The sequence below is a fragment of the Pelodiscus sinensis genome, chromosome 29, assembly GCF_052426305.1.
Source record: "Pelodiscus sinensis isolate ZL-2025 chromosome 29, ASM5242630v1, whole genome shotgun sequence".
In the NCBI taxonomy this organism is placed as follows: domain Eukaryota; kingdom Metazoa; phylum Chordata; order Testudines; family Trionychidae; genus Pelodiscus; species Pelodiscus sinensis.
This window is the reverse complement of record NC_143080.1, coordinates 9,136,610-9,151,417: the sequence shown is the minus strand read 5'-3', so window position 1 is coordinate 9,151,417 and position 14,808 is coordinate 9,136,610. Positions and strand designations below refer to the sequence as shown.

Here is a 14,808-nt window from a genome sequence, read left to right as displayed (position 1 = left end):
CTTATTGAGGCTAAAGGCAGGTTAAATTGGTTTTGTAAAAGCTGTTACAGCATGGTGGTTCTTTTCCTCTCTTGTCCTAGTCTGTAGAACAGGGGTGGGCAATAATTTTTGATGGGGGAGTCTTAGGAATGTAAACAACTAGTTGAGTGACTATTCACTTCTCTCCTCCCCTGGCTGCTTTTGTATCAGAGGCAGCAAGGTGGGGGGAAGCAGTAGCTGGCGCTGGGGGGAACTTGCTTAAATGCCAATTCCACCCAGCTCCGTCTCTGTGCTGCAGGGGCTGAGGAAGGGAGGCATCGCCGCAGCAGTCCCACCTTGCACTGCCCCTGGGAGCCAACCCCGTTGCGGCTCTGCACTTTAAATGTAGTACTGCAGAGCTGCAGCCGTGATAGCGATCGTCCCTCCCCCCATCAACTAATCGAGGGCTGCTGTCTGGGAGCCACCTAAGTAAGCACCTTTCAGCCAGAGCCTGCATCTGACACTCCACACCTTGCTGCACCCCTGGCCCAGGTTACCACCCAAACCCAGTGCACCCTCCCTAGGTTATAACTCCTTCCATAGAAACGTGTGACTCTTGACCACTTACCAAAAACTTGGAGTGGCCCACCCCGTCAAAAATTATTGCCTTACCCCTGATCTAGTCTGACCATCCATACAACACAGGTCACCAACGTCTCCCATTACTCATACACTAAACCCAACAACTGAAATTAGATCAAAGAATGACAGCCCAAAGGAGACTCAATTTATGTGCCACAGGCAAAGAAGGTGCATAAGTGTGTGAGGCCCCTGCAATGGCAGGGAAATGATTATGTAAGAACAGTCTAGATAATCCTGACTAGTGACCTGCACCGGTACTCTGCAGAGGAAGGCCAAAAAAACCCAGGTTTGACTAGTGTGAGCTTAGAGAGAAAATTACATCCTGATCCCACACATGATGATCCTGAGCTTGTGAGCAAGAACCAGCAGTGACACTCCTGAGACTGAAAATGATTTGTCACATTAGCCTTGGCCCTACCTATCCAGTGTCACCAATGTCACCCTGATTGATGTAGCTATGCCAACAAAGTGCTGTAATGTGGTCTTGGCCTACCTTTTGAGAGGACAACTAGAGGAACTTGCAGTCTCTGGCACAGTAAATACATCATCTAAGTCAGGCCTGGGTGAAATACAAGCCAGGGACTGGATCTGGCCTACCAAGCCACCGGATCCGGTCCGCAGACGCAACAGGGAGCCTCAGGCAGACTTCCTGCTTGCTCCATGCCTCTCCCCATACCACTTAGAGAAACGGCTGGAGCAGCCACTTTTCTTTCTGAGCTGTGAGCCGGGGGAGTGGTGCTTCATGCACTGCTCCTGCCCCCATCACAATCCCATTGGCTGACTTCTGGCCAATGGGAGCTGCCTGTTTGAAGAACAGGCAGTGTGGGAAGCCGCACTCCCCCATCCCCTCAGACTCCTATTTGCCAACACACATGGCCTCTGCAGCCTATGCAGGGTTGGGGCAGGCAGGCAGGCTGGCTAACTGGCTACTTGAGAAACCTGCTGGGCTGCTGTCCAGTAATTACTGCTGTCCAGTAATCACCCATCCCGACCAGAGCCTCCCTCTGTCACCACTCCAGTCACCTACCCCACTTAAGCCAAATCCTCTGTCCCACTCCTAAACTCAGGAGTATCCCAGACCCTGCATACGAATCCCCTGCCCAAGGTAAGAACCCCAATCTCTGCTCCTCCTCCTGCACCCAATACCCTGCCATAGGTCACAATTGCCTCCTTTACCCAAACTCCCTCCCAGACCCCACACCACCTCCTGCATCCAAATCCATTACACGAAGTTCCCTCCTATGCCTAATCTGCATCCCAGACCCCACACCTCCTCTATTAGTATCATGGAAGAGTGCAGTCCTTTACCACTTTCCAAAATCTTGGAGTGGCCCCCCTCAAAAATTATTGTCCACCTTTGATCTAAGTAGTGACAGCAATCTGAATAATGCTATTAATATTAGGGATGTAAAATCCAGTTTAATTGTTTAACCGGTTTAAAAAAATCCTAAAGAACTAATGTTAATAAGATCTAGGGATGATAACTGTGTGAGTATCTGTCTGAGTTGGAACATATATGTGCAATCTTTGTGAGAGAGCAATTCTGTAGGCATCCCACTGCAGTTTTTGTGTTCCTGTATAGAATCTCAGAGCTCCAATTAATGGAAGTAAGACATTGGTGTTTTGTTTTGTTTTTTCACATGCCAGCTAACAATGGATCATATTAACCTTAGCTCACTGTGGAATGTGTGCAGCTGTAACTTCACAGAAAAGGCCATTCTGCAATCCTGTGCAGTTGACAGCAATCATACAGCAGTTGATAATGCCATTGGCATGATCTCTAATGTGTCTCAGTGTAGTGAATTAATCAGCTGTTAGTAAAAACCCACAGAATTCCCCAAGTTTGTTTATAGCTTGATTAACATGTACTCACAGCTGAGGACATTGGGGAGATTCCCAAACCTGAGCCATTCTTTTTAGGTGACATAGCTGAGGAATCGTCCCAAATTGAGGTGTCATTAGAGGAGGTTGTGGAACAAATTGATAAACTTAACAGTAACAAGTCACTGAGACCAGATGGCATTCACCCAAGAGTTCTGAAATAACTCAGATGGGAAATTGCTGAACTATTAACTGTGGTTTGTAACCTACCCTTTAAATCATCTTCCGTACGTAATGACTGGAAGATAGCTAATGTGACGCCAATATTTTAAAAGGGCTCTAGAGGTGATCCTGGCAATTACAGACCGGTAAGTCTTACGTCAGTACTGGGAAAATTAGTTGAAACCATAGTAAAAGATAAAATTGTCAGACACACAGATGAAAATAATCTGTTGGGGGAAAGTCTACATGGTTTCTTGTAAAGGGAAATCATGCCTCACTAATCTGCTAGAGTTCTTTGAGGGGATCAGCAAACATGTGGACAAGGGGGATCCAGTGGATAGATTTCCAGAAAGCCTTTGACAAGGTTCCCTACCAAAGGCTCTTAAGCAAAGTAAGTTATCATGGGATAAGAGCGAAGGTCCTTTCATGGATTGATAACTGGTTAAAAGACAGGAAACAAAGGGTGGGTAAGTTTTCCAAATGGAGAAAGGTAACTAGTGAGATTTCCCCCTCCCCCCCCCCCCCGCAAAGGTCTGTCCTGGGACCAATCCTATTCAACTTATTTATAAATGATTTAGAGAAAGGGGTAAACAGTGAGGTGGCAAAATTTGCAGATGATACCAAACTGCTCAAGATATTTAAGACCAAAGCAGATTGTGTAGAGCAGTGGTCCCCAACCTTTAGAGCCTCTCGGGCGCCCGCGGGCGGGGCCACTCACGTGCTGGGGGGCGGGGCCGCACGTCCTGGGACACGCCAGGGGCGGGGATGCCCTTGCACCCGGCGCCGACATGTGCCCCAGGGCCGGGGCCGCCCGAGTGCCTTGTGCCGTGGGCCCGGGGCCGGCGCCGCCGCCCAAGCCACGCGCCTGCATGTGCCCCGGGGCTGGGGTCACCCGAGCGCCGCGCACCAGGCGCCGGTGCGTGTCGCGCGCCTGGGGCCGGCGCCTCCAGTGCACCGTGTGCCGGGCTGGCCCAGGTTGTCGGCGGGCGCACACAAATGCCCCAGCGGGCGCCATGGCGCCCACGGGCACCACGTTGGGGACCACTAGTGTAGAGCTTCAGAAAGATCTCACCAAACTAAGTGATTGGGCAACAAAATGGCAAATGAAATTTAATATTGATAAATGTAAAGTAATGCACATTGGAAAAAATAAAATGAACTATATGTACAATATAATGGAAACTAGTTTAGCTACAACTACTTGAGAGAGCTTTGAGTCATTGTGGACAGTTCTCTGAAAACATCCCCTCAGTGTGCAGCGGCAGTCAAAAAAGCAAATAGAATGTTAAGAATAATTTTAAAAGGGATAGAGAATAAAACAGAAAATATCTTAATGCCTCTATATAAAACCATGGTACACCCACATCTTGAATACTGCATGCAGATGCGGTAGCTTCATCTCAAAGATATTTTGGCGTTGGAAAAGGTTCAGAAAAGGGCAACAAAAATGAGTAGGGGTTTGGAACAGGTCCCATATCAAGAAAGATTTAAAAGACTTGGACTTTTCAGCTTAGAAAAGAGGAGACTAGGAGGGGATATGATAGAGGTCTATAAAATCATGACTAGTGTGGAAAAAGTGAATAAGGCAAAGTTAGTTACATATTCCCACAATATAAGAACTAGGGATCACCAAATGAAATTAATAGGCAGTAGGTTTAAAACAAACAGAAGGAAGTTTTTCTTCACTCAGCGGACAGTTAATCTGTGGAACTCCTTGCCAGAGGATGTAGTGAGGGCTAGGACTTTGACAGGGTTCAATGGGGAGCTAGAGAGATTCATGGTGCTTAGGTCCGTCAATGGCTATTGGCCAGGATGGGTAGGAATGGTGTCCCTAGCCTCTGTTTCTCCGGAGCTAGGTGATGGGGGTCTGGGGGATCACGTGAGGATTACCTGTTGTGTCCCTTCCCTCTGGGGAATCTGGTATTGGCTGCTGTTGGCAGTCAGGATACTGGGCTGGATGGACCATTGGTCTGATCCAATATGGCTGTTCTTATGTTCTAGGTACAGATTAACTTTATTTGCTCAGTATTTATTAATTTAATATAAGCAATATAAACAAGAACAAATTTAGATTGCTCAGTATCACTATTGGCTCCCAAGTATGTTCTTTTCCTTTGCTTTCAATATATAAATTTGGTAGTAACGTCTTACAGCAATACTGAATTATACATAGATCACTGTCCCACTTCCACTGATGCATGGAAAAGACTTCTCTTGACTTTACTGAGAGCTGGATCTGGTTCATAGACAGTTGTATTTTACAGCAACAGACACTTGACATGGGAGGAAAGGGATGACAAAAGGACATGACAATTGTATGCCTAATAGTAGAGAAGTAGCTGTGCCAGGTTAGAACATGAGGGTTCTTCACATAGTTTTAAAATACACTTGAACCTCCATAATCTTCATGTCTGGGAACATCCATGGTTCACACCCTAGCAAGGGGGCGGAGGAAGTGGCTCTGCGCACTGCTGCTCCTTCTCCCCCTTCCCCTGCAGTTGGGACAACAGCAGCACAGCAAAGTACTGGTATGAAGACATTTCCCCCACTGCTTCCATAGTGGAGGGGAGTACAGAAATACATGTGCCCCCAGGAGCAGAGTTCCAAGTAAGTACCCCCATCCTCACTTCCAGATCCCACACTCCCATCCCTCTCACTCACACCCATTCCTTCCCTCCTAGATCCTGCACCTTTAACCTCCAGCATGCTCCTGCACCCTCTTTCCCTCCGGGTACATCTACATAGCAAGGCTAAAGTTGAATTAAGCTACGCAACTTCAGCTACTTCAGTTGGATAGCTGAAAACAAAATACCTTAGTTCGGCTTTTGGCGCTGTCTGCACAGCAGGAAATCCAAGGAAGAACACTCCTACTTTGACTTCCCTCACTCCTCATGAAATGAGGGTTACCCTGAGTCGGAGTAGGAAGTCCTCCAGCTCAACGTTATTTTGAAATAAAGGTGTGTAGTGTAGACACGCTAATAACACTGCTGTGTAGACAGCCTCCAAGACCCGTACTCCCACCCCCACACCCTTAATTATGGCAAACAACCATGGTCTGGAAAATTCCATAATCTGGCATACCCTATTTCTTAAAGTTGCCAGATTAAAGAGGTTCAAGTGTATAATGAGACTGCACTTAGCGACCCACCCTTTATAAGCATTTCTCTCAGGCAGTTATTTTAAAATTTTTCTTAAGGCTTTTATTATTGGGTGGCCTTTGAAGAACACTTACTAGATAATTTAATTTTCCTGGCCCTTTGGCAATGGAAGCTAGTCCTTAGTATTTCTTTCATTATTAAATTTTTAATGGATTTTTTAAAAAGTTTTTCTCTGTGAATTTAGAATCACATGTATCCATTTACACGCATCAGAAAATGAATCATGGTGTATATATTTTTCTCTTCCACAGGCTGCTATATGGCAAGCACTTAATCATTATGCTTATCGAGATGCAGTGTTTCTGGCAGAAAGACTATATGCAGAAGGTATGTGTCTCACTAATATTGAATTAATGGTTTGTTTGCTTAGACTGTTTGGGGCTTCACTTCTCTTTTTCACCTGGATATTAAACATTTATTTCATTCTACTCTAAAACTCCCCTGCGATTGAAGAGACACTGTCAAGTTAAAAATCAAATGTTACTTGTAACAGTCCCAGGTATTGCCTAAACTTACTATAAGAGTAGAGGAAAAACATTTTTTTATTCCAATTTGCCTATATACCCTGGACTACTGTTTCACTGTTGGCCCTGTACTGTATTAGTTTACTTTGTGTGGGTCTTTCATAGAGCGACAGGGGAGAAACTTTTAAAACATCTTTATTTGGCAGGGTAGATGTGGTAGATGAAACTATTTTTGATTTAAGTGAGTAGATTTTGGGTAGATGTTGCTTCAGAATGGCCTATTTTGAAAATACTTCTATATTGACACCAATTTAAAACCTTAAAATATTTAAATAAAAAAATGAAGATACCTTCAGGACCCTTATTTGTCATGCTTGCTTGTGGCTTGAAATTCCTTATATTTACATAACTTTATTTTTATTCTGGGATCACTGTGCTATTTTTGTCTAGCCCAGATCCAGTTTCCAATTGTAGCTCCTCTCCTCTTGCTGGACATAGAGGCTTTTATAACCAATATTCCTACATTAATTGGTCATAAAAAAAAATTAGTGTTCTGGTTTATGCCTTTTCTCTGAGCTCAAACATATTACCTTTTTCCATACACTTAAAATTCTCTGGATCAAGGAGCTGTTGTCCAGAAATTGCTTTTGAGTCTGTCTCCAGCATAACAGCTACAAACACATGTGCTGGACTGTATCTTGTTACATAACAAACTGTTAAATAACTGAAGTTGGCTCAGCATAGTGTATAGCTAGTTATTTTATTTACTTATAAATCAAAATAAATTAAAAATTATTATTAGGGATGTGAATGGTTAACTGTTACCTGGGAGCAGCCCCCCTGTGTGCAGCCTGCTGAGAGCTGCACCAACCCTAAAGGGGGAGAGAAGAGAAGAAGCGGAGGTGGAGGTTAATTAAGTGGGATTTTATATCCTTAATTTATGCACACAACTTTTTAAAAGTTGTGTGGATTTCAATGATAAGCAGTTTGACAAGACTTGTACTAAAAGTTAGAGTTCTGTAAAAAGTGAGACTTGTTTGGGTCTTATTTCTTTTTGGCTTCTACTTAAGAGTTCCTTTCCTTTTCTGAAAACTGTGCATATATGATTACTTTAAATGCACAGTTTCTGCATATTGTTGAAAAGTCAAATGAATTAGGAGCCCAAGTCCTGTTAGCACAGAAGAATCCCAAGCATTGTTACAGGCTGGAGACGGACTGGCTAAGTAGCAGTTCTGCAGAAAAGGACCTGGGGATTCCAGTGGATGAGAAGTTGGATATGAGTCAACAGTGTGCCCTTGTAGCCAAGAGGGTTAATGGTGTATTAGGGTGCATTAGGAGGAGCATTTCCAACAGATCTAGAGAAGTGATTATTCCCCTTTATTCAGCACTCATGAGGCCACATCTGGAGTATTGCATCTAGTTCTGGGTCCCCTACTATGGAAAGGATGTGGACGCATTGGAGAGGGTCCAGCAGAGGGCAACCAAAATGATGAGGGGGCTGGAGCACATGGCCTATGAGGAGAGGCTGAGGGATTTGGGTTTATTTAGTCTGCAGAAGAGAAGGCTGGGGGAGGTTTGAGAGCAGCCTTCAACTTCCTAAAGGGAGGTTCCAAAGAAGATAGAGAGAGGCTGTTCTCAGTAGTGACAGATGGCAAAACAAGCAGCAATGGTCTCAACTTGCAGTGGGGGAGGTCCAGGTTGGATATTAAGAAAAAATATTTCCCTGGGAGGGGGGGTGAAGCCCTGGGATGGGTTCCCTAGGGAGGGGGTGGAATCTCCATCCCTAGAGGTTTTTCAGTCCCAGCTTGACAAAGCCCTGGCTGGGATGATTTAGTTGGGATTGGTCCTGCTTTGGGTAGGGGGCTGGACTCAATGACCTCCTGAGGTCTCTTCCAGCCCTAGGATTCTTTGATTCTAGGTGTTTTTAAAAACTTTACCTACAGACTGTATCTTCTCTTTCTCCTCTATCCACCCCATTATTTATCTCCTCATAGAGTTTGTTCAGTATATGGCTACATATATTACACACACACATGATGTTAAAAAACATTAAGGTTGCAAAATCAAGAACTCAAAAGTAGGAAATCCCAGAGTTAAGGTTACCTGTATAACTTAATCCAACCCCCTTGTGTGTACATGCTACGATGCAGTTTTAATTTTATGAACACACATTATTTGTTCTGCATTACTCTTGCCTCATTCAGTGCATAAAATGCATCTATTCTGGAATGAATCTGGGTTGTGTTGTGAAGGAGGGTGTTTCTTGGACCAAATTCTGCAGCAAATGAAGCAGTGGAAGGTCTATGGAGCATGGTAGTGGATGTCAGGAAGAGAAAGGATGGCATCATGGTTAAGGTGGTTGAACACTGTCCTAGAGAACTGGATTCTATCCATGCTTCTGCAACAGAGTTCCTGTGAGACGCTGGGCAAGTCATTTACATTTTGAACATATGAAGTGCAAAGTACTCTGGAAAAATTGGGCCGTAAGCCATTCTCCTTGCATACACAATTAATGGAAATATGTTGCCTTAATTTTTCTGAGCCTCAGTTTACCCACATAAATTGTAATACTCTGTGGTGGAAGAGGGAGGATAGGATTACCTGAGCATCAAGAGGATTTGTGGTATTACTTCATAAGTGTACCTGACTTAAGTTATAATTATTTAGCCTCTCTTCTGAATAGAATCAATTTAAATTTAAAAAGCAAATATACGTAGGTATAAATACTGAGGCTTGCAAATGGAGTATGAGAAGTTTTGTTATAGGCAATAACCTGATTAATAACCTGTTTAAACCTGTGCAATTGTGAATTGAAACTTACTGAGAATTTAAAATGGTGACTGTAGTGAATTAGCTTGAAAGCAGGAATGGGAGTGATGTTCTGCTTTGTAACCTGAAGGATGTGTGCCTAAAATTCTACTTCCTAAAACTTGAATGCAAAAAAGATTAGCACCTAATGTAGGTAGGGCAAGGTGCATACAACACTTTTCTGTTCTAGTTTTATAAACTACTTGTTCATTTAAAATGCACATTTTAATTTTTGCTACCTTGCCTCATGGTTCTGAAAAATGTTTTCTGCTTCTCCTATGCTGTGCAGACATGATAGGTGTGCAGACAAAAGTTATTTAGAAGTGGAAATCCGGTGCAGAAAGCACATAGCTGCACAATGAATCTCCTTATTTAACTTGGTCTGTTCTTCTAAGCATCACTCAAATTACCTTCTCTATTCCCTTTCCTGTGCCTTTTTCCTTCATAACCTCCTATAAACCCTTCTTTTTCCTCACGCTTAAACAAAATAATGGAAAGAGGAGGTGAATAAATCCATTTCAGTCTATTTTTAATATTCAGAAAATGTAAACAATAAAGTCTCATATGCAAAATATCTGCACATCAAATAAATGACTGTCTGTTGTTGCTTTTAATATTTCATGGTAACTTTTGGATCTTTGTAAAGTGCATAGTTTCCAGATTAACTATGGATAGACTGACAAAAATAAAGTGGCTTACAATGATGCAACAGCATCAACCAACTTGGTAGGAGGAAAAGATGCCTTCTCACTAAAGACTTTTTTAGGACCCAAAAAGTTTGATGATAGCAAGTGAAATTTTTACATCCTTGAAGACCTCTTTGTACTAAATGATCCTTCTAAAAACTCAGTCGTAACCGAATACATATACCTTTAGATCCTCTGTAGCTATAAGTTTGGCAAAGTGTAACTACTTTGTGACAAAAATGAAAATATAATTAAGGCCCCTTCCACACATCCACTGAAATAAATAAACTTAAACGTCGTCGTTGTGAGCTCAGTATGACTTACTGGGTGTGTAATCCTTACTCAAAGAACTGTTAGACCCAAATAGCACTACAAAGTCAAATTTTTAAAAACACTCAAGTCTCATTGAAATCCACTCAGTTACCTGATTTTTTTTTTCTTAATAGAAAAAAATTGTGCTCCTTGTTTCTAGACATATCTAGATAGGGATGATAAAGTACTATTAGCAGATACTCTTCTAGGTCCTTGACTTATCATGTTCAAGAAGTAGTCATAATAATTATGTTGTATTAGAAATTATTTTTTCACTTTATTTCTGCAAGTACATTTAAGAAAAATAGTAAATCATTTTTGTAGATATGGAGGCCAAAATGGATGTTCATTCACTACAGTAGTTGGGGGCAGCCAGGATTACTAAAAGATCATGGGATGATGAAATTTCTTGTGCTGTAGCTAGTAAAGGAAATGCACTTGATTCCTTTAATCTGTCCTGTTTTTTCCCCTCACAGCAGGAGTCACATTATTTGTACATCCTGTTGCCAGCAGTCCTATGGAGCTCAACCACTTGTTCCAAAATATTCAATGATCAAAGGGTAACAATGATCTTGTTTTGTTTGTTTAGTACATTCAGATGAAGCACTGTTTTTGCTGGCAACATGTTACTACCGCTCAGGAAAGGCATATAAAGCATACAGGCTCCTAAAGGGACATAGCTGTACCACCCCACAATGTAAATATCTGCTGGCAAAGTGTTGTGTTGACCTCAGCAAGTAAGTAGTCTGCTTCTATTGTATTGTAGTATTCTGGCCATTTTTTTAGGAAACTGTAATGCATAAACTGGTAATTTACTGGACTTCTAGCTTTCAGGATTATCACAAGTGGAATTCATTTTGCTTTCAGATTTGGACCTAATTGCAGAAACCCATTGCATTGCCCATATTGCAGAAACTGCCAAAAGGTATTGAGTGCTTTACAAAGGAGTTGTGAAATTGTATTTAAAAAGTCACTTATGAAGCCAGTTTGGGAACTGTGCTCTTGAGTGCATTCACCTCAATTTGTTGTAGTTTACTTCATAAACTGCTGCTACCATGAATCTAAACTTTAAAAAAAAAAAACCCTTAAAACAGTAAATTAGTCACCATCCATGAAGCTGGTACTGATGGAAGAAGCTGGCAGAATTATGAATTAGCATGGAACCTTGTGCTTACCCAAGCCTTATGCACCATATAAGCATTCAGAATTAAACATTAAGTGGGAGATAAATTGTGTATGGGCCTTGAGTTGTCTCTATGTGCAGATTAATATAGCCTGGTTCTTATAATAAGATGAGAATTGAGACTGGTAAAGCAACAGACTTTTTTGGGGAGGAAGGTTTTAGTCCCATTTTCCATTCACATCTAGGCAGCCCTCTCAAACTACTGAGGCACATATGAGGTGTCGGAGAGGAAATAATGTCCGTGCAGGGAATTTACGATACTGTGGGATTCCTTCCTTTTAGATTAACTTAACTGTATAACCTCAGACTCCTGGCTTTGCATTTCTGATTCATTTTCAATAATAAAAATTAGGGGACACCGGATTTGTGGAACACATGGAACTTTGTGACTGAAGTGAGGGACCTCCCTCAAAATAAGGGGTGTTCTAAGTATGCTTCTGGGTTGTTGATTCAGATCTGGTCTAGATCTTTATCTGTTCGTTCTTCCTGTGGAATGAGTTTTATTGTTGTAATCAAGATCTTTCCTAGCCACTTCTCAAAATCAGCACCTCAACTGACACCTTGCTGTAGTTGCAACAGAGTAAGCAAGAATCTACTTGATGATTTTTAGCCATCATCTAGTCCCCTTATTATCTTCTGCCTGCTCTGTGGGCAGTGGGCTCTTTATAATGAAAGTTTCTTCCCATATTTGAATAAGATTCCTCATAAAACTACAAAGTCAACTATGAAGGGTAGAGAGAATCCCTACAATAATATAAATAAATAAAGCTGACGTATCCTGATAAAGAGGGTAGCATAGCAATCTGGGGTCAGCCACAGGCAGATTTGTTTTTTGAAAAACAGCTTGAAGGAGGCTGACAAAAACTAGAGCATATTACAAGGGTAGAATATTAACACAGATTTTTAGAGTGGGGTGGGCAATAATTTTTGCCTGAGGGCCACTTCAAAATTTTTTGAAGTAGCCCTGGGCTACCCCGGAAGGGGCGGGGCCTAAACAGGAAGGGGCGGGGCTACCCATCTCCAGACCATGATTGGTCTGGGGGTTGGGGAGCCCCTTTGCACCCCGCCCTTCCGACTAGGCACCATGCCCTGGAAGAGGCTTGGCATGCTCCCCCACCCTCTGGCCAATCAGAGCCTGGGGGCGGGGGAGCGCAGGAAGCCTCCTCCCACCCTGTGAGGAGCACGTGGCACTTTGAAGTGGGGCAGGGTGAAGGAAGCTTCACGCAGCTCCCCCAGGCCCTGATTGGCCTGGGGGTGGGGGAGTGCACGAAGCCTCCTCTACTCTCCTGCCGCCCTGCAGGTGGTGCTTCAAAGTGCCACGTGCTCCTGGCAGGGTAGGAGGAGGCTTCGCGTGCTCCCCTGACCCCAGGCCAATTAAGGCCTGGGGGTGGGAGAGTGCGCAAAGCCTTCTCCACTCTGCCCCCTGCAAGCAGCGCACAGTGCTTTGAAATACTGTGCGCTGGCAGGCCGGATCCAGCCTGCGGAGGCCCTTTTGCCAACCCCTGTTTTAGAGGGACATATTCTCTAAATAGTATTCTTCTGTAAGAAATTGGACGTATGCTTAACTTCATGTTTTTTACTTTATTATTATTATTATATCATATAATGTGACTCTGTCTTAAAATATTTACCAAGCAATAAGGCTGTTTAAAAATTAGATTTAGAGGGGTATCCAGGTTAGATTTTAATTTTAAAAATGAGAAGTCCTGTGGCATCTTAGAGACTAGATCCCACTTTTGGATTTTACCCATGGATTTGTGATATAATATATTAGTTAATCTCTAAGATTTCACAGGACTGCTACTTGTATAAAAATTAGATGTTCATCCCTTCACAACAGAAAACCAGACTAAATAGATACAGCTTGTACTATATTCTGTAGTGACTTTCAGAATTGAGGGCCCTCCCTAAGAACGTTATACCTTCTATGCCCTCCCTGAGCTTAACTTCCTAGTGACTGTACAGTTAGCAAGAGTATTTCAGCTGAACACAGTTGCCACAATGGTTCCTAGGGAACAAGGCAGTCTTGGTTTAGAATGTATCCTAGTTGTTTGGGGGGTTTATGGGTTCATAGAGAATTCTCTACTTCAGATAAATAACTGACTATAAAGCATATTGCTGTGTTCCCAGTCAGCAGGCTGAACTTGATACATTTTGTTTTCTAGGTTGTACCCATGCTGTATATTTTTTTCAAGGGATGAAGCTTGTCTCTTCCCATCCACATTGTGTAGCCAAGCTGCATGAAATGTTTTGTGGTGGAGATCCAGGGGAAAACTTTTGCCCATCAGCAATGGGCAAGTAAATATGGGGGGAAATAAATAATAATTGCATTTAAATAGGACTTTGACTTGGGTGTAATGCCACTTTAATTTCTTGATGTACCTGCTGTAGTAAAGTGGAACATCTGATTTCCAAATGTTCTGTTGAAATAAAAATAAGTTTAATCTTTTTTGCAAGGGACCAGTGTAAGGTGACTTGTTCTGTTTCTCTCCTGACAGTCATATCTGTATAAAGTTTGATTCCGGTATAGTTTATTCCTATAGCGGAAGTAGAGTAATTATCCTAACATAACTCCCTTCACGCTAGGGAGCTTGTACTACTTGAACTGTACTGGCTTAGGTAAAGGACTGCAATCTTCCGTGTACAGACAAGCTCAAAGGGATATTGTCAAGTCTGACCATTCCCCTCTCCTTGACCTGCAAAAAAAGTCTCTCCCCCAATACAAAAATAGAGTTACAGTGATGTTAAAATCCCTGCTTTTAAACTGCACAAACCAATCCATGGTACGTTGTATGTACAATACACTGTGCCAGGCCTTTGATCTCCCAGTCAGTTCTGTCCTTGTAAGTAAGCAATGCATCAAAATTCCAAGCCCACTGGATAGCCCCATGTTAAATCACAAGAATGGAACTGCCAGGGACCATCAAGGTACAGCGTAGGTAGGAGACCAAGCCAAATCCAGTTGTTTTCCTTGAAAACCCTTTAAAGGTGCCTGACTTTCACAGGGTAAGTGTTCTGTGTCCAGGCTGGTAGTGTGTCTGTCAAGCAGAAGCTGCAGTACTCTACATCTGTGGTGTCCAAGCAGTTCTGGAGCATTAGCCACTATAGTGACTATTGCTGTAGGAAACTAGCCACACTCAAACAGCCACCTGTGGCTAGCATGTTGGACACCATGGCTGTACATTTTGAGACTCCTCCAGGAGGAGACTGTCCAATTTTGAACCCATTAGTAATGATAACATTTTGTTTTTGTTTACAGCAGGATAGAAACATTGGATGACCACTAGTGTTGTGAGTCTTGTAACTTCTCTAAGCCTCTTTGTGTTTTTTGTTTTTTAAGGTTGGCAGAAGGGGAGCAAATCTTATCTGGTGGAGTGTTAAATAAACAGAAAAGCCATGATGATGTTGTTACAGAGTTTGGTGACTCTGCATGCTTTACCCTCTCATTACTGGGACATGTATATTGGTAAGGTTTCTCTTTTAAAGCTATTAAACAAGGCAAAACCATACATAACAAACATCTTGTTATAATTTTTTTGTTTAATTACAATTAA

At 42.6% G+C, this 14,808-nt stretch overlaps 1 protein-coding gene across 5 annotated transcripts in view; it reads left to right on the top strand.

Annotated features, from left to right (window-relative positions):
• The window catches only part of CDC27 (cell division cycle 27), a 57,090-nt gene that overhangs the window by 6,539 nt on the left and 35,743 nt on the right, over nt 1–14,808 (top strand). For all 5 annotated transcript variants that reach the window (XM_075911551.2, XM_075911550.2, XM_075911552.2 and 2 more), the window contains exons 2-4: nt 6,053–6,128; nt 10,661–10,808; nt 14,595–14,720. In XM_075911551.2, coding sequence (XP_075767666.1) covers nt 6,053–6,128; nt 10,661–10,808; nt 14,595–14,720 — 350 coding nt within the window. The remainder of the gene's footprint in view (nt 1–6,052; nt 6,129–10,660; nt 10,809–14,594; nt 14,721–14,808) is intronic.